Source organism: Hypanus sabinus, chromosome 23 (genome assembly GCF_030144855.1).
Source record: "Hypanus sabinus isolate sHypSab1 chromosome 23, sHypSab1.hap1, whole genome shotgun sequence".
Classification (NCBI taxonomy): Eukaryota; Metazoa; Chordata; class Chondrichthyes; order Myliobatiformes; family Dasyatidae; genus Hypanus; species Hypanus sabinus.
The window spans coordinates 49,552,149-49,571,805 of NC_082728.1; the positions used below are offsets into that span (position 1 = coordinate 49,552,149).

Sequence of the window (19,657 nt, forward strand, 5' to 3'; positions counted from 1 at the left end):
GGGCAAGTGTATGGGTTGAGTGGGATCTGGAGTCAGATATGATGGAATGGCAGGGCAGACTCAGTGGCTGAACAGCCTAATTCTGCTCCTATGTTTTATGGTCTTATGGTCTAAGATCACGAACATTCACTTTAGTAGGGACAGGAGGTTCCTAAGAAAGTGGCCAATGAGAGTGTGATACTGTTCATGCTGCCCACAACTCTATGTATCTAAATCATTACTGTATGTTTTCCTTTTCCCTTCTGTACAGTTATTAAGCTTCTACTTGTGCATCACTATTATTAATTTTATCTACTCTACCTGCTAATGGATCTTCTATTCATAGTTACTTCATGTTTTTCCTTTTTCAAAGTGTTTACATCTATCTTATTAAATCCTTTATTGACTTTATAGACTTAAACCAGGTTGCCTGTCAACCGCTCTATATAGTGAAAGCCTCAGCTATCGTCCCTTAGCTTTGCGTGAGTCTTCTTTCACTGTCTTCTATTTCTAGAACTGTGCACAGTACTCCAAGTGTACTTGTTTACAATTAAGGCAGACACACCAATGAGGGAGAGCAGCACTGGGGAAGCTGCTTTCTTTCAGGTGACATCTTTCAAAGAGCTATTTGTAAGTTAGCTCAGAAGATTTTACAGCATAATTTGAAGAAGGTATGGAGTGTTATCTCTGAAAACCACATATTTGACGTTCCTTCAATCGCCTCTCTAAGTTCCTGAACTGTTCAGACCCTATTGTTCAATCATTAAAATTGGTTGAATAATCTTTGTCTCAATTATTTTCTAGCAAATAGTTTACTCTGTACTAAACCTTTTGCATTTAATCTTGTAAATCACATCAGTTTAGGTCATGCTCCTGACATTACAAATATCAGAGCAAACAAGGATGCATATATTCATAAGAAATGGCAATAAAAAATTTTCTGCTTATTTAAAAAAAGATTTCTGCACAGAACACTATGGTTAGTTGCCAAGAACAGGAAAAGAGGACTGCATAGCTATATATAGTCTTTGCAACTGTCCAATAGCATTTTGATCACCCTATATATAGCTTTAAACCATTTATGCTTATGAAGACCAGTGTGGCTGACACGGATATCAATTGTCACTGACTTTGACTATATCACATCCAAGGATATTCTCTTGATTTTCATATATATAAGAGGCAGGCATTAACTAAATTACAGGAGAGAAATGCGTCTTTCATCCAACGGGCCAGATACATGCAATAATGTCAGCTATTCTTAATACTCAGTTGGTCTGGGTTCAACAGGGCAGAATGTATGACAGTCACTAAAAGCACCAAGTGAGGTTCTGACAAGCTCAAATGATGAAAAAGAATTTGTACCCTCCGTGCATTCTTCCCAGACTGTGTAGCACTAGAACAAACCTTGGTACTATCAAAATGAACACTCTTAGGGTTCAAAAAGTTTCTACGATTCAATATATATCCCACTAATATGAATGTAAACCTGCTGTGTGTTTGCTGAAGTGAATTATGCTGTATTAAAGCAAGAATTAATTATAATGTCTCTTTTCTATGTGAAGTCTACCTAAGTAAAATTAAACCAACTCTACTTCTTAGAAATGACATCCATTCACCTTTTTGAAAGTTAATTAGTTTCACGTCTACTTTGTATACTTTATATCACTACCAGATAATGTCAATAAAGATATGCAGACATTTCACTGTCTGACCCACGATGTTCAGTTCATCCAGTAATTCACCATCTCTGCTGTCAGTGCATTTATACCTAATACTGAATCTCACTTAAAGCAAGCCTAGGTTGGAGAACTGACCATGCAGGCTGCATCCAATTTAGGACTTACACAGTTATCAAAAGGTTTTTGGTGCCATTGTTGGAGATTTGCTATACAAAAGACAGTCTCATAATTATTTACTATCCAATATGATTTAAGGAAGTTCCAAATAGCATTACAACAATTAAGTACATTTTGAAGCTTCTAAAAATGTAAGACATTTATCAGCCAGTTTATAAAAAGCAAGGTACCGCAACTAGAAGTCTGTAATTAAATAGATATTTGTTTTTTTAATTAATTAATTGAAAAATAAAAATAGCCAGGACATGGGGAGTATTCCCATTGCTATTTGGCATTGTGTTACCCAATAGACAAAAGGGTTTCGGATTTTGTGGTCAGTGGTATCATCAGTTGTGACTGATCTCCAAATTAAGTTAGGATGATTTGGAACAATTCTCCTAGCACATAATTCATAAAATCCCAGAGGCCTTCCAGGATATAGAGAAAATGCCACACCAACAATTGTGTTTGAAATACAATGTAGGCAAATCCATTGGGCTGGTCCATTGAGCTTTGTTCTAAGTTGACAGGACACTTATGGGATATGCCATTTCCTGATGTATTCTCTGAGTATGTGAATGAGGTGTTTGAGATCTGAAGTATTGCTTTGGAACTTGGCTTCTGACAGTGGCTTTCATATCCACTTGGTCTCCTATAGAAAATAGACATCTCTCATCCTTTTCCACTCAGTGACTACCACTCCCCATGACACTCACAATGGATAACAGTATTAATTGCCCTGGCTGTAACTGGCAGGCATTTCAATACCCTATCCTAAAGCAGTGAAAGATCTACCAGCATTTACTATATGATTGTGATTATTGTTTGTTCATCCTTCTAGAAAGATTGCCAATTAGGACATCAGATGATAACACAACTGGACTTAATAATGCTATCATTTATATTAAATAGCCTGTCAACAATCCCTTAACAAGTTTTCTATATATTAAGGATTATTTGATACTAGATGGTCATCATCCTGACATGGGTCAATATTTGAAGAAATAAATGTTTAAAAGAGGTACACAGATGGAAACATGAGGATAAAGAGGCCCCAGACCATAAAAATCAGTGTCAATCTTCTCATAACTTCACCCCTGTAAATTCTTCCTGCACTATAACCTCTAGTTTTATGTGTTCCTTAATTCTGGCCTCTAGTACATCATTGGCTCTAGCTACCTCACTACTAATAATAATATCTTCAGCTTCTGAATTCTAAGCTCTCAAGCTGCTCCAGCCCATAAATATTTCCACCTCTTCACCCCAATTCCTCAAGAGACTTCTTAATAGTTCTGTTCATCTGTCCAATAATCTGCTTACATGTTAGATCTGAATAATAAAGTTACACAAATGAATTTACTATGCAAAAGGCACTATGTACAGTTATATACGCTATATGCAGTTTACCATGTAACTTATGCTTTTTATGTATGTCAAGTGCACATAAAATCAGGGAATTTTTAAGAAAAGAATACTTGATTCTTCCTTACCTTTCCCAAGTCCAGATACAGCATCAGTTATCACAACCACTTTGTTCCTCACAGCTGATTTGGACATCAGGCGCATTATTTGTTTGTAAATATAAACAATGCCAGCAATCCCAACTGCCAGTACAGGGAGAATCAATAAAGCCAGGACACCCATCTCTCTGCATTTAGCACAAACATCACGAATAGTATTATTGTTACACATTATGAAAGGGAATGTTATGGCGAGAAATAGTTATGAATCTTTGCAATTCCATACTATGTAAGACTATGAGTGCTATTCGCTGACCACATCTAATACCAAGATCTATAGATTTCTGGACTACAATGGAATTGAGGGATCAGAGAGAGAAGCAAGTTGTACATTTGTCATAATCTCATTGAGTTACAAACTTCCCACTTCATTGTCCTATCTTTTTGTGTCACATTTGTGTTGCAGTAGCTATTGAGTCAAGTAATGTGTCTGCACTCATTAAAGAGAACTAAATGGGGGCTGAGCCAAGAGAAGTTTGCTTCAAGTTTTATTTGAAGGTTTTTTTTTGCAATATGAATTATTCTCAGTCAGGGATTTCCACGTAAATAACATTCAAAATCAGACAAATGCCATGAGTTTACGTGGTAGCAACTTTTATGCATAGATGTCATGCATTATGTCATGCTTCCTATACATATTTAATTTGTTTCATCGGTATTGGTAAAATAGGAAAACTTCCAAAAGTTACTGCAACAGCATTGTTGATCTGTGAATAACGTTAGAATCTTTAATATATATCAAAATAGGACTTAATTTTAACACATTACCTTGGGATAGAATATTGAATTATACAGATAGCTTCAAGCCTACAGTGCAATATCAATCTAAATTTTGCACGGGGACTTTGAAACTTGAATATTTTGTAATGATGTCAGAATGATATCAAATGAATTAAATTGAAAGTCAAGAAAACATTAGCTCTTGAAATAACTTGTCATTTACTTCAATTAATATTAGCATATGTTATCCTTTAATGGACACTTTCCATCATGCACTCTCCTGTTTGCAACTTTTTCCATTGATAGACTCCCTTAAATTATTCCACGTTCCTTGTTTGCCATCTCTGTTTTAATACCTGGTTGACTCTCTAATATTACTACAATCCAAGCATAATTATAACAAAAGTAACTTATTTTCAACCTCTCATTTTAGATGTTTGCATATTTAATCTAGCTGCCACTCCAGAACTGCTGAAGGAGTGCTGGGTGATGAGAGCTGTTAGTTTGTCCAAGATTACATGGAAAAGCAAGCCCCATCACTAGTATTTTGGAATATCCTGAGATCCTAAAGCTAAAGTAAAAACATAACATGTGAAAATGTGTATATTTGTGGAAGGAAAAAATAAGTTAACATTTCAGGTCAAAGTCAACCTATCAGAATTGGGAAGGGGAGGAAAAAAATTGAAAAGCTACTTATAAATGCCAGTTCTTGTTTTCTAAATCTTTAATGGGCAAACTTAATTTGTGTATGTTGTACATTACTGAGTTCTTTGGCAAAGGATTTACGAACTTGTGACATAACTCATTGCTCCTAAAACAAAAATTAGTCCTTCTGTTCTGCTTTGCATCCAAAACAAAAGATCACAGCAAATACTGAATAAGACCCTTTCAGATAATTTCATCCTTCTATCTCTACATAATAGAATAATTCACTATTTTTCCCCACAACAAGTAGTGACTATTTTCTGAAGAAACGGCAAAGCAGTGTTTTCAATTTCTTTTTAATTAAATTACTTTGTCTTACTGAATTATTTATAAGGAAATCTGCAGGAATTTTTATAACAGAATTGAAAGGTTCACTTACTGCAATAGTTGATCCAAGGGTAATAAAATAGTAATTGTCCTTGTAGACGGTTGCAGAATAAAGTAATAGTCCCAAGTAAGTCAGTTAGATATTCTTATCTCTTCATATTTAATGATTCACTATTTTCAGCTTCCAGTGCACTGTACACCAAGGAGATCTTAAAAAGTTTTTTAATAGCTAGGGGCTGAGTCAGTCATTTCTGAAGAGCTGAGATGAACCTTCTCCCAAATTCCAGTGTTGGCTTCCCTTCTAAATGTCATGTGTTCATTCTAATGTGTTCTAATAATACACAAACCAAAAACAGCCATGTGTTACTTACGAACATACAAATCTTTGGACATCTTTTCAGCTGCAAAAGTGATTTGATTTGTTTTTTTTTAAATGAAGAGTCTGAATTTAGAGCATTGCCCAAATAAATAAACAAATAAATAAATCTCTGTGTGTGTGTGTCTGTGAGAGAGAGAGAGAGAGAGAGAGAGAGATAATAACCTAATGCACTCAGTTGGTTCCTTCTGGCAGCGAAGAATACACAGAAGAAAACCATTTGGCCCATTGTGTTGGTTCTGTCTCTGTGACAGAGGTATCCAAATAGCTCTTACTCTTTACTCTTTGTTCAATGCCCTATATTTTTTTTCTATTTTATAAATATTATTCCTGAGTCTGCTTTCTGCACTTCTTTATTGCAAATCACAATCCCTGTAAAAACTCTTTCAAGCCACCTTTTTCACAAAAGAAGTTTACTCAGTGCATTTGATCACTGACTTTCTGTCACTGTAAGCAGAATATTCTCATTTACTCTATAAAACCAGTCTGATTTAATCATCACTCTCAAATCTAGCCTTACACTTTTCTGATATAAAGAGAACAATTCCTTCTCAAACTTTCTCAAATAACCAATGTATCTTATTTGTGGTATCATTCTAATATATTTCTCTTGGATATTTCCTAAGTATCAAACATAGTACACCAACTGAAATCTAATTTGTTTTTTTAAGTTTTAGCATAGCTCTCTTTTTTCCCACTGTGTTCTTTGTCAAGTAAGATAAAGGATCTATGGTTGTTTCTACCATAGACACCTTTTAATATCATATGAAAACACAAAAGAGTTATCCTCTAAGAGTTATACATGTTCCAATTGAAACATAAATTTTGCGCATTCCTCTCCTCCTCAAATGTCTGTACATTTTCTGTGATTCTAATTCAATGAATAAAGGGAGTTCCTTTTTAATACATTAAATGCCTCCACCCACCCCAACACTACCGTCACCATAGAAACCCACGTGACCCCAGCTGCATTCCAAATCCACCTCCTAAAAATAATCCAAAGGTTGTGGCCAATATCAGGAAAGCTGCACTGAAAAGCGTCCACTCTAACCTTGTCGGGCGACTGAACCTAATCTAGATCACAGGAATCAAACATTCTCTCCTTTCCAGTTATGGCAGATTCATTGACTTGAAAAGTGAATTCTGCTTCTATTTCCACAAATGCTGCCTGATCTGCTGTGTTTTCAACATTTTTATTTAGCAATTTTTTTCTTCAATTGACATGGTGAAAACTCAGGAAAGCATTTCAAAGTGATTATTGGAAAAATAAACTGTACATCAATCCAGATGAAAGGTCTTGAACTGAATTATCCACACTCCATGCTTCCCTACCCACAGCATTCCTCCAGCAGTCTGTTTGTTTTGCTCCAGATTCCAGCATCTTCAATCTCTTGTGTCTCTACTATACTCCTTTTTTTGAGATTTTGATTGTAACATTGAATTTAATGCTTATTGAAGCAGATGACCTGAATGAAATCCTCAAGTATGAATATTACATGCAACACACACAAAATGCAGGAGGAACTCAGCAGGCCAGGCAGCATCTATGGAAAAGAGTAAACAGTCGACATTTTGGGCCAAGACCCTTCATCAGGACTGCCTGGCCTGCTGAGTTCCTCCAGCATTTTGTGTGTGTTGCTTGGATTTCCAGCATCTGCAGGTTTTCTCATGTTTGTGATCAGGAATACATAACTATCAATGGAAGCAGCTCCTTCTTGGTCTTCATATAATACTTCTAAAGTACTTCATAGACTCATTGGCTCATACAGCATAGAAACAAGCCCTTTGGCCCAACTGGTCCATGCCAACCAAGGTTCCCATCTAAGCTAGTCCCATTTGCCCACATTTGGTCTATATCACTCTGAACTTTTCCCATTAATGTACCTGTCCAAGAAGCTTTTAAATGTTTTCGATGTATATTCCTCAACCACTTTCTCTGACTGTTCATTCCACATGCTCATCAGACTCTGGGGAAAGCTTGCCCCTCAGATACTATTCAATCTCTCCACTCTCACCTTAAATCTCTATCCTCTAGTTCTTGATTCTCCAGCACTGGGAAAAAATTGGAGTTAGATTCACCCTATCTATGCCCTTCATAATTTTACACAACTCTCTAGGATCAACTCTCATTCTCCTATGCTCCAATGAATAAAGTCCCAACCTGCTCAACCTCTCGCAATAACTCAGTTTAAAGAGCAAACTCGAGGAAATCTGCAGATGCTGGAAACTCAAGCAACACACACAAAATGCCGGTGGAACACAGCAGGCCAGGCAGCATCTATAAGGAGAAGCACCGTCGACGTTTCGAGCCGAGACCCTTCGTCAGGACTAACTGAAAGGAAAGATAGTACGAGATTTGAAAGTAGTGGGGGGAGGGGGAAATGTGAAATGATAGGAGAAGACTGGAGGGGGTGGGGTGAAGCTGAGAGCCAGAAAGGTGACTGGCAAAAGTGATACAGAGCTGGAGAAGGGAAAGGATCATGGGACAGGAAGCCTAGGGAGAAAGAAAGGGGGGGGGGCGAGCACCAGAGGGAGATGGAGAACAGGCAGAGTGATGGGCAGAGAGAGAAAAAAAAGGGAGGGGGGAAATAAACTAAATATATCAGGGATGGGGTAAGAAGGGGTAACAGAAGTTAGAGAAGTCAATGTTCATACCCCTTGATCATGACCCCACTAAGGAGCACCAGGCCATTGTCTCCTATACCATCACCAACATTATCAGCTCTGGGGATCTCCCATCCACTGCCACCAACCTCATAGTTCCCACACCCCGTACTTCCCGTTTCCACCTCCTACCCAAGATCCACAAACCTGCCTGTCCAGGTAGACCTATTGTCTCAGCTTGCTCCTGCCCCACCGAACTCATTTCTGCATACCTAGACACTGTCTTTGATTTCAATCTTTTTTTTAATTGATTTTCAAATAAAGAATATACAAGTACAAATCGAAAGAGAAGTTTAACAAGTAGATAATATAAAAGATGTATAAACAGCAATATTAAAGACAAAAAGCATATAATATCAAACTCAAGTAGGTAATATATTATGCTGTTATATATACAATGGCCAGAGAGAAATTACAACTCCTCATAGCAATCGTAAAAAAAAAGGATTGGAAATTTTATTGCTAGAGAAAGAAAAACTCCACTAACTAAACTAAAACAAAAAAGAGAGAAAGAAAAAAAAAGAAAGAAAAAGAAAGATTGGGCAGTCCAAATGAGGATAAACTTAAAAAAGAAAGAGAGAGAAAAAAAACACATCCTTCCAGTCATCTCCGAACCTTCATGGACAAAGATATTCTCCAAAGAGAATAAAGAAAAATAAATAAATAAAGATAAATTAAATCATGTGAAAATATTGAATAATTGAAAATCAAAAGATGTATCAAATGTCTGGCTTCTAATTTTCTCCAAGCTGAAACATGACATGATGGAGGAGAGCCAATAGAGAACAGTGGGTGAGTTAGATTCTTTCCAGTGCAGCAAGATAGCTCTCCCAGCCAGTAAAGTTAAAAAAGCTATCTCATGTTTGGCGGAGGCAGACACTTTGCTTGCTTCCTCTGGGAAAATCCCAAAAATTGCTGTAAGTGGATTATGTTGAACATCCATATCTATAACTTTAGATAATATTCCAAACACATCCCTCCAAAAATTATTTAAACTTACACATGACCAAAACATATGGGTTAGAGTAGCCACTTCTGCATTACATCTATCACAAATAGGGCTTATATTAGGAAAAATATGCGCCAATTTATCTTTGGACATATGGGCCCTGTGTACTACCTCAAACTGAATTAAAATATGGCATGCGCAGATAGATGAATTATTGACTAAGTAATAAATTTTACTCCACTGGTTATCTGAGAGTGAATGTTGAAGTTTTACTTCCCAGGAGCGTTGAACCCTATCATTAGGCGATGTGCGAGCATTCATTAACTGTTTATAAATGATAGCTATTAATCATTTTTGAAAAGGTTTAAACTGAAAAATAACATAATAACATAAATTTGAAGAGCAGATCAAGGGGTAATTTGGTAAAAAAAATCAAGTAAGAAATTCCTAACCTGTAAATACCTGAAAAAATGTGTATTGGAGATATCATATTTATCCATTAACTGTGAAAAAGACATTAAACAGTCTTGTAAAAACAAATCTAAAAAAGTTTTTATTCCCTTAATTTTCCATGTTAGAAAAGCCTTATCCAAAGTTGATGGTTTAAAAAAGAAATTAGAATAAATATTACTAGAAAGTAAAAAATCATTTAATTTAAAAAATCTATGAAATTGAAACCAAATTTTTTTAGTATGTTTAACGATAGGGTTAAGAGCTTGTTTACCTATTCTGGAGAATGAAAAGGGAAGAGGAGCTCCTAATAAAGAAGCTAATGAAAACCCCAGTCCTGAGTTTTCCTCCAGCTGTAACCATGAAGGGCAATCTTGATTGTCTATATCATAAATCCAAAAAGTAATATAGTGAATATTAATTGCCCAATAATAAAATCTAAAGTTTGGTAAAGCCAGTCCTCCATCTTTTTTTGATTTTTGCAAGAAAAGTTTATTCGCTCTAGAGCTTTTATTATTCCAAACATAAGACAAAATCAGAGAGTCTATTTTATCAAAAAATGTTTTTGGAACAAAAGAGGGAACTGCTTGAAATATATGTAAAAATTTTGGTAGAAAAACCATTTTTATAGCATTTATTCGACCTATCAATGACATCGACATAGGTGACCATTTGGAAAGCGCCTGTTGAGTATACTCAACTAAAGGGAAGAAATTGTACCTACGTAGGTCTTTAAAATTTTTTGTAATTTTGATACCAAGGTAAGTAAAATGGTTTTTGACAATATTAAAAGGTATTTGATCATAATAATCAAAATAATTATTAATAGGAAATACTTTTATGTAAATTAAGTTTATATCCAGAAAAAGTACCAAATTCCATAAATATAGATAACATAGAAGGAATAGATTTCTTAGAATTTGAAATGTAAACTAATAAATCATCCGCCTATAATGAAACTTTATGTAATTTATCCCCTCTCCTAATACCCTACACAGAATTAGAATCCCTAAGAGCAATAGCAAGTGGTTCTAAAGCCACATTAAATAATAAAGGGCTAAGGGGACAGCCCTAATGGGTACCTCTATATAATCTAAAGTAAGGAGACTTTTGGTTATTAGTGAGAACTGCAGCTACCTGGGTATGATAAATCAATTTAATCCAGGAGATAAATCCTGGACCAAAATTGAACCTCTTCAAAACCTGAAATAGATAAGTTCACTCCACCCTATCAAAGGCTTTCGCTGCATCCAAAGATACAATACATTCAGATTCTTTGGTTGAGGGGGAATAAATTATATTTAATAAACTTTGAATATTAAAATGTGAGTACCTATTTTTAATAAATCCTGTTTGATGATTTGAGATAACATTAGGCAAGATACTCTCAAGCCTATTTGCTAGAATCTTAGAGAGGATTTTAAAATCTACATTCAGTAAAGAAATAGGATACACATTCCAGTGGGTCTTTCCCTTTTTTTGGAATCAATTAAATTAGTGTTTCATAAAAAGTTTTAGGAAGGTTCCCAGAAGATGTAGAATCAGTGAACATTTGATGAAGATGTGGTATAAGCATTTCATGAAAGGTCTTATAAAATTCTACCGTATAAACATCAGGTCCCAGAGCTTTACCTAATTGCATAGAGGATATAGCCTTGGCTATCTCCTCTTGTTTAATAGGTACATCTAACATATCAGCATCTTGAATCGAAATTTGAGGACCTTTGCAAAAATCTATTCATAGTGATATTACTATCAGAGAATTCAGATTTATAAAGATTAGAATAAAAGTCAATAAATATCTTATTAATTTCATAAGGATCTAAAGTTTCTGTTCTATCTGGTCGGCGAATTTTTTAAATCTGTCTTCTGACCATCCCAGCCTTTAACTGACCCGCTAAAAGTTTAGTAGATTTTTCCCCATGTATATAAAATAAACTTTTAGATTTAAAAATTTGCTGTTCAGTGGGAAAGGTCAGAAGTAAATCATACTGTGATTGAAGTTTGACCCTTTCTATATATAGGACTTCAGTAGGTTTAACTGAATACGCTTTATTTATCTGTTTAATTTTATTAATAAGCACTGACAATTCCGCTTTACTTTTCTTTCTCAAGGCTGCTGAATATGAAATTATCTGTCCCCTAAGAAAATATTTCAAGGTGTCCCATATAACCAGATTTTACACTCCTTCAGTTGTATTAAATTCAAAAAATATAGAAATTTGCTCCTTAATAAAATTAACAAAAGCTGGATCCTGTAACAAAACGGGGTTCAATCTCCACTGTGAGATTTTCAAAATTCTATCCGGGAGCTTAAGGGTTAACTTTAATGGCGCGTGATCTGAATGCACAATGATGTCATAAGCACATTCAATAATGGAGTTTAACAGACGTGTATCTAAAAAAAAGTAATCAATTCGGGAATATTTGTGATGGACGTGTGAAAAAAGGAGAAATTTTATCACTGGGGCGTTTATATCTCCAAATATCGATGAGGCCATATTCTAATAAAAAAGAGTTAATACAAGCTGCCGCTTTATTTGGAAGCGACGGATTGGCTGATGACTTGTCAATCGCCGGATTAAAGTCACCACCCAGGATCAGTTTATATTCATTGAGAGTTGGTATCTCTGAAAAAAGTTTCCTAAAAAAAAATCAGAATTAGCTATATTAGGTGCGTATACACACACCAGAGCTCCCTTTTGCTCGCATAATAAACCAGTAACAATTAAACATCTTCCAATCAAATCAGTAGTATTAAGGTGTACAAAAGGGGTTTTGGGACTAAGAAATATAGAAACGCCTCTTGTTTTACCATCCAACAGTGAGTGAGACAAAAGCGAAAAACTCTATCCCCATCCTGTTTTCGTATATGATTTTCTTGCGCAAAAATAATATCAGCATTAAGTGTTTTTAATTTCTTAAAAATCTTTTTACGCTTAATGGGATGATTGACACCGTTCCAATTCCAAGGTATTATATTAATTTTATTAACATCCATGTTTAAAATTGAGTTTAATATTATATAAAAGAAATGTTACGCAAGTACAGATTAAACCAAAAGTCGCGGGTACATCCAGAAGGAGTGACGCATTTACGAAAGAGAAATCCATCAAAAGAACTGCCCAATCAAGAAAAAAACCTGCTCCAATGGACCCCTCCCCCCGCCCAATAGATAGAAAGGAAGGAACCGATAGGCTGGTCCCATGCTAACTAATCACCTTTGACCCTGTTCTCCAACTTGCAGCTCCATATATTAAAAAAAGCAAAAATCCCACGGAAAATAGCCATAATAAAAGGCACAAACAGAATTCAACTACTATAATGTTGTGTCTAACATTAATAAAAACATAATCAACAACGGCCATCTTAGAATCAGCCAAAGTAGCTGAAACACATTCAGAAGAAAGAATAAATCCGAGCAAATGTTACAAAGAATATTCTTTCTCTCGAAAAATAAAAATAAATGAATATATGTATATAGCAGACCTAAAACTATAAGTATTGAAACAAATTTAAAAAATAAAAAGATTAATACACAACAGGTCCTACACGGACCACTAAAGTACAATACTATAAAGGTTCCCTACAAAACGGTTATATATGTATTAATTATTAATAAGGTAAAAAAATTAAATCTTCCACGTCCCATACCAGAGAGTGAAAAGGTATAACATGTACTTAACTCAAAAGCTCCATAAACAACTCATACAGCAGATACTTCAAAATTGCCTATTGAATAATCGATGTAACTTTAATATTTTATTCAGTAGGCTTAACTTTAAAGTTTTTAATATACTCCCATCCCTCGTGAGGAGAGTAGATTCTCAATGGTTGAGATTTTTCAGGAAAAATTATCAGCTTTGCTGGAAAGCGAAGGGAGGGATTTAAATCTAATTTATACTTTTCACTCATAACTTCTCGATATTTCTTTCTTTCGGCAAAGATTTCGGGGGGATAATCTTCAGCTATACGAATGTGTGTTGAATTAAAGATTAATTTCCGTTTCTTTCTGTCTTCTCGGAGAATAGCTTCTTTGGTCGTGTAATAATGCAAAGGAAGTACAACTGGTCGAGGACGTAATCCGGCTGAACGGAGAGAGAGTGGAATTCTGAGGGCTCTGTCGGTTAAGGGGCTAGTTTCGAGGGTCTCATTGAAAAGTGAGTACAGCATATCTGAAAATAATTTTAACAGATCGCCAGCTTCAGTATTTTCAGGCAGTCCCTGAATACGCAGATTCCTCCGACGCCCTCTAAATCAACCATTCTTTTCTTCGTTTTAGATAGTTCCGAGGTAATTTCATTGATTTTCTTTTCCGTCGAAGATATCTTCATTCCTTGATCTTTAATAGTTTGCTTGAATAGATAATGCTCGCTCTCGATTCGGGTTGTAGTCTGCTGAAGTGTGAGTCCAAGTTTTCCAGAGAGTCTTGAATCGTAGAAATAGCTTTTTCGAGCTTCCCGTTTGAACCGGCCAGCTTATCAATTTTAATATTAAGCGATCCGAATTCCGACGTCATGTCTTGTATTGAAGAAAATATTCCCGCTAGTGTAACAGGTTCCTCCGTTTTCTTGGTTTGTTCCGTTTGCTCCATTTCAGGGAAAGTCTTGCCGCTTCTTAATTCAATACCAGAATGACTTTTTTCGGCCATTGTAAATAAGTCGAAAATCCTTCGGTAGAAATCATCAATCCTTCAGTAGAAGTAGTAAGTCGTCAGAACTAAAAGGGATGTGTTAGTGGGATATAAAATATATTAAAAGAGAGAGAGAGAGAGCCGCTAGAAACGCGACCTGCTCCATATGCTGCAAAGATGAGGAATCCCGACACTGTCTTATCCCCCCTAGTTCAAACTCTTCCCACCTATGTTCGTGACACTTCTCATGCTTTGAATTTTTTCAATGATTTTAAGTTCCCTGGCCCCCACCGCCTCAATTTCACCATGGACGTCCAGTCCCTATATAACTCCATCCCCCACCCGGACGGTCTCAAAGCTCTTTGCTTCTTTTTGGATTCCAGACCTAACCAATTCCCCTCTACCTCCACTCTCCTCCGTTTAGCGGAATTAGTTCTTACACTCAATAATTTCTCCTTTGGCTTCTCCCACTTCCTCCAAACCAAGAGTGTAGCCATGGGCACCCGTATGGGTCCCAGTTATGCCTGCCTTTTTGATGGCTTTGTGGAACAGTCCATGTTCCAAGTCTATATGGGTATCCACCTCCCTCTTTTCCTTTGCTACATCGACGACTGCATTGGCACTGCCTCCTGCATGCATGCTGAGCTCTTCGACTTCATTAACTTTGCCTCCAACTTTCACCCTGCCCTCAAATTTACCTGGTCCATTTCCTACACCTTTCTTGATCTTTCTGTCTCCATCTCTGGAGGCGGCCTGTCTACTGATATCTCCTATAAGCTTACAGACTCTCACAGCTACCTGGACTATTCCTCTTCCCCCCCTGTCTCTTGCAAAAATGCTATCCCCTTCTCACAATTCCTCCGTCTCCGCTGCATCTGCTCTCAGGATGAGGCTTTTCATTCCAGGACGAAGATGTCTTCCTTTTTTAAACAAAGGGGCTTCCATTCATCCACCATCAACTCTGCTCTCAAACGCATCTCTCCCATTTCCCGCACATCTGCCCTCACCCCATCCGCCCACCACCCCACTTGGGATAGGGTTCCCCTTGTCCTCACCTACCACCCCACCAGCCTCTAGGTCCAATGTATAATTCTCCGTAACTTCCGCCATCTCCAACGGGATCCCACTACCAAGCACATTTTTCCATCCCCCCCCCCTTTCTGCTTTCTACAGGGATCACTCCCTACGCGACTCCCTTGTCCACTTGTCCCCCCATCCCTTCCCACCGATCACCCTCCTGGCACTTATCCTAGTAAGCAGAACAAGTGCTACACCAGCCCTTACACTTCCTCCCTCACCAACATTCAGGGCCCCAGACAGTCCTTCCAGGTGAGGCGACACTTCACCTGTGAGTCGGCTGGTATGGTATACTGCGTCTGGTGCTCCCGGTGTGGCCTTTTATATATTGGTGAGACCCGACGCAGACTGGGAGACCGTTTCGCTGAACACTTACGCTCGGTCCGCCAGGAAAAGCAGGATCTCCCAGTGGCCACACATTTTAATTCCACGTCCCATTCCCATTCTGATATGTCTATCCATGGCCTCCTCTACTGTCAAAATGAATCCAAACTCAGGTTGGAGGAACAACACCTTATATACTGGCTGATTAGCCTCCAACCTGATGGCATGAACATTGACTTCTCTAACTTCCGTTAATGCCCCTCCTCCCCTTCTTACCCCATCCCTGACATATTTAGTTGTTTGCCTATTCTCCATCTCCCTCTGGTGCTTCCCCCCCTCCACTTTCTTTTTCCTGAGACCTCCCATCCCATGATCCTTTCCCTTCTCCAGCTCTATATCACTTTCGCCAATCACCTTTCCAGCTCTTAGCTTCATCACCCCCCCCCCCCCCCGCCCGGTCTTCTATAATTTCACATTTCCCCCTCCCCCCACTACTTCCAAATCTCTTACTATCTTTCCTTTCAGTTATTCCTGACAAAGGGTCTCGGCCCGAAACATTGACAGTGCTTCTCCCTATAGATGTTGCCTGGCCTGCTGTGTTCCACCAGCATTTTGTGTATGTTGTTTCCATAACTCAGTTGCTTGAATCCTAGCAACATTCTCATAAAATCTCCTCTGCACTCTTTCAAGCTTAATGCCATCTTTCCTACAGCACAGTGACCAAAATTAAACACATTCCAAATATGGTCTCACCAATGGTAACAATAACATCCTGTCCTCTATACTCCTCTCCGCCATCAGATTTCTGAACAGTTCATGAACCCATAAACACCATCTTGTTAGTTGTCTTTTGTACTATTTATTTTGTAACTCATGATGCCTGTTATTGTACTGCTGATGCCAAGCAGAAACTTCACGACAGATACCAGTCTCAAACATCCCACCTCTCCCAGAAGTTCCAGGAGCCTCCCACATATTAATAGCAGCTCCCTGGTGCCCGCAAATTATATACAATATCCCGGAAATCAATTACTTTGAGAGGGAGAGGGAGAGGAAGAGCAAGAGCAAGAGCGAGAGGGAGCATCCTGTTTGGTCTCTCTTTGTGCTAAGTAGACCTGTCAGTTTTCTCTGTGGGCAGGCTTTACAGTCGACCTCTCTCTCTCTTGTCCATCAGTTCAGTTTAGTCCTGCTGCACCATGGTAGAGTGTTCCAAAAGAAGAAAATATAAAACGTACTTCACCCCAGACTACACTAAAGTGTACCCCTGCCTAATAGTGATCAAAAATAATGACAGTGTTGCTCGCTGCACTGTTTGCAACAGTGACTTTTCTATTGCCCATGGTGGGTTAAATGACTGTAAAAGATATGTTGAGGTGAATTTAACTGGTGTCAATCATTCATTAGCATAGCTAACATTATTTAAACTACTGGCTAGCTGCTAAGGAGCTACTCTTTTGATGTCCTACGTGATGAGGCCAAACTCCCTGTAGACTTGCTTAAAGTTGTAATAGAATAAAAAAATGACTCCATGATAATACAAGTGCATATTTTAATGTCACATTTTCTGCAAATACCCCACTTGGTTTACAGATTAGACAAAATCACTAAACAAAGTATTACATAAGACAATATAATGATACACCTTGTGCTTTTATTTCTTTTAGGGACCACAACGTATCAGGGAGGCTTAGCGTAGGGAAGGCTGCTCAAGTATTTCACTGCTCTTTTCAGCAGAAAACCAAAGTCTGACAGAGAAGGTCACTCGTGCTGAGGTGTACTTTACATCTTTCATCGTTGAGCGTAACCTGCCATTCCAGGTGTGTAAGCGCACGGGCGAGCTGTTCAGGAAAATGTTTCCTGATTCAGAAATAGCAAAACACTTTGCCTGCTCAAGACAGCAGCTATTGTGAACATGGCACTGGAACCTGAATGTGCAGAGGATCTGTACAAGTTCATCCAGACAGAAAAAAGGCCATACAGTATTTTGGTTGACGAAAGCAGCAATATCACGTGTGAGAAGGAATGTGCCATTTTAGTCAGGTACTATAATGAAACACAGGATAAGGTAACAGTTGGATTTGTAGACATTCCAGTGTGTAATGATGCCAAAGCTGAAAACATATCCAACTGCATTGCATTGTCCATGCATGACAAAAGCCTTGATTGGTCTAATTGTGTAAGATTTAGCAGTGACAACGGCAATGTGATGATATTTACAGCATTGGCTGTCCAAGTCACCTGGTCAACATTTGTGCCAAAACTGTTGCTATGGAGCTCTCAATATCGCCTGAAGAACTGCTCATTGACATCTACTACTACTCTGAGAAAAGTTCCAAACGAAGAGAAGACCTAACACAGTTTCAAGAGTTCTGCAATGTTGCCCAGCAGTGAGTACAAAAGCATTGTCCTACACGCTGGCTTTCTTTAGGAAAAGGTCTGGACCATCTGCTCCACCGATGGCCAGCCTTTATTTCATAGTTTGAGTCAAAGAATGAGAATTAGAGGTCATCTTATATTCAGAAAAGGCTGAAAGACCCTCAAATGAAAATATACACATACTTTCTCCATAATGTTACACAATGTTTTGACAAATTCAATTTGATTTTTCAAAACGAGACACCTACCCTCTTTAAGTTGGGTCAGAGTGTAGAAGAGCTTCTGCATGACATAGCAAGCAGATTTATTGAGCCAAAAGTATTGAGAGAACAGAATGTTCAGGAGATCGATGTGAGCAACCCTGAAATTCACTGCCCGGATTAAGAGATTCTTACTGGATACCTGGCAAGGAGGCAGTTGCTAAGTGAGGAAGCACAAGAGATCCCCCCTTACAAGACAAAGCAGTTCTTCAAAGATGCCAGAGCATTCTACGTCAGGAGCTTTCAAAAAATCTTGGAGAATTTCCCAATGAGAGACCAAATCTTGAAAAATCTGTCAGTGGTCAACACAGAGAGCCAAGATGAGGTGAATCCCAAAGCAGAATTTGACTTTGGCAGAGAAATTTCCAAATGTGAACAAGGCAGATGCAAGAGAACAACTCCACTTGGAAGTCCTGGATTATGTCTCAACTAACCTTGAAGGACTGGTGCCAAACTACAAAAGTTTGCCAGTTGGTGAGTTCTGCAGGAGCTGTCCAAAGTAAAATCTGTGAGCACAGGGCAGCTGAGATTCAAAGAGCTCTGCCAGTTGATGAAGCTGCTTTTGGTGATGCCAAATTCTAATTCTGATGTAGAAAGGGCATTCAGCATGGTGCATCACATTAAGACAGAATTCATAAGTCAGCTGCCTCACAAAACACTTGTAAATCTGATGTCTTGCAAAATTAACAAATTTATTGACACAGAATTCTATGAGGTTGAGACTACTGGCAAAATGCTCAAATCTGCCAAGCAAGCCACATCACAGTACAAGGAAAGTTTCCTAAAGAAATAGAAAAGCTAATTGCATTAGCATTTAGCTATTAAAATTGAGATTGTCAACAAAATACTCAACAAGGAATATGTGTGTGTGAGAGTGGAGTGTAAATAGTTTCATTATGTGTTCAAATTGCTGTGTTCTTTCATAATCAAATGTCCTGTATACTGTGCATACACCCTTGCATACCTCCTTGAAATGGTGGTGCTACCTCCCTGAAATAAATTTTTGCAGGGTGGGATATCAGCAGCCTTGATAACTTTGATTCTTCTACTCACTGGCACAATTGCTGAAGGCCAATGTGCCAAGGCTCCCCTCACCATCCTGTCTACATTGACACCACCCCCAGGGAACCAGGCACTTGCACTACTAAGTCCCTTTGTTCCATGTTCAACTCTCATTAAAATCTTATGTTTAGCTTTGTCCAACTCATGAATTGCCTCTTTTAAGTCTCGTACATTGGAGGACATCATTTTGACAATGTAAACGTTATCCGTGCTTTAAATATCATGAAAGCAAAAACAATTCCAAACCCTGTAAACTTGGGGAAAACATCTTATCAGCTAGCTATATAGAACAAGGACAATGAATTTTCCGTGGATTGTTGTCACTGAGGGGAGATCTGAGGGGATAAAAGTTTAAATCTGGGGTAAATTCTGCCTTTGTTGCACATTGACGGAAGAT

The 19,657-nt window shown here is 37.8% G+C and overlaps 1 protein-coding gene across 6 annotated transcripts in view; it reads right to left on the reverse strand.

Annotated features, from left to right (window-relative positions):
- dhrs7cb (dehydrogenase/reductase (SDR family) member 7Cb) overlaps positions 1-14,730 on the reverse strand; it is a 35,120-nt gene extending 20,390 nt beyond the window's left edge. Inside the window, exons 1-3 of one of the 6 annotated variants that reach the window (XM_059948860.1) lie at positions 9,803-10,382; positions 5,142-5,420; positions 3,308-3,465 (exon numbers count right to left, since the gene is read on the reverse strand). In XM_059948860.1, the coding sequence (XP_059804843.1) occupies positions 3,308-3,461 (154 nt within the window). In that variant the 5' untranslated portion in view covers positions 3,462-3,465; positions 5,142-5,420; positions 9,803-10,382. Of the gene's footprint in view, positions 1-3,307; positions 3,466-5,141; positions 5,421-9,802; positions 10,384-14,601 lie in introns of those variants that run through there. The other 5 variants (XM_059948858.1, XM_059948857.1, XM_059948856.1 and 2 more) reach the window with 5 other exon arrangements.
- Between the last annotated feature and the right edge of the window lie 4,927 nt (positions 14,731-19,657).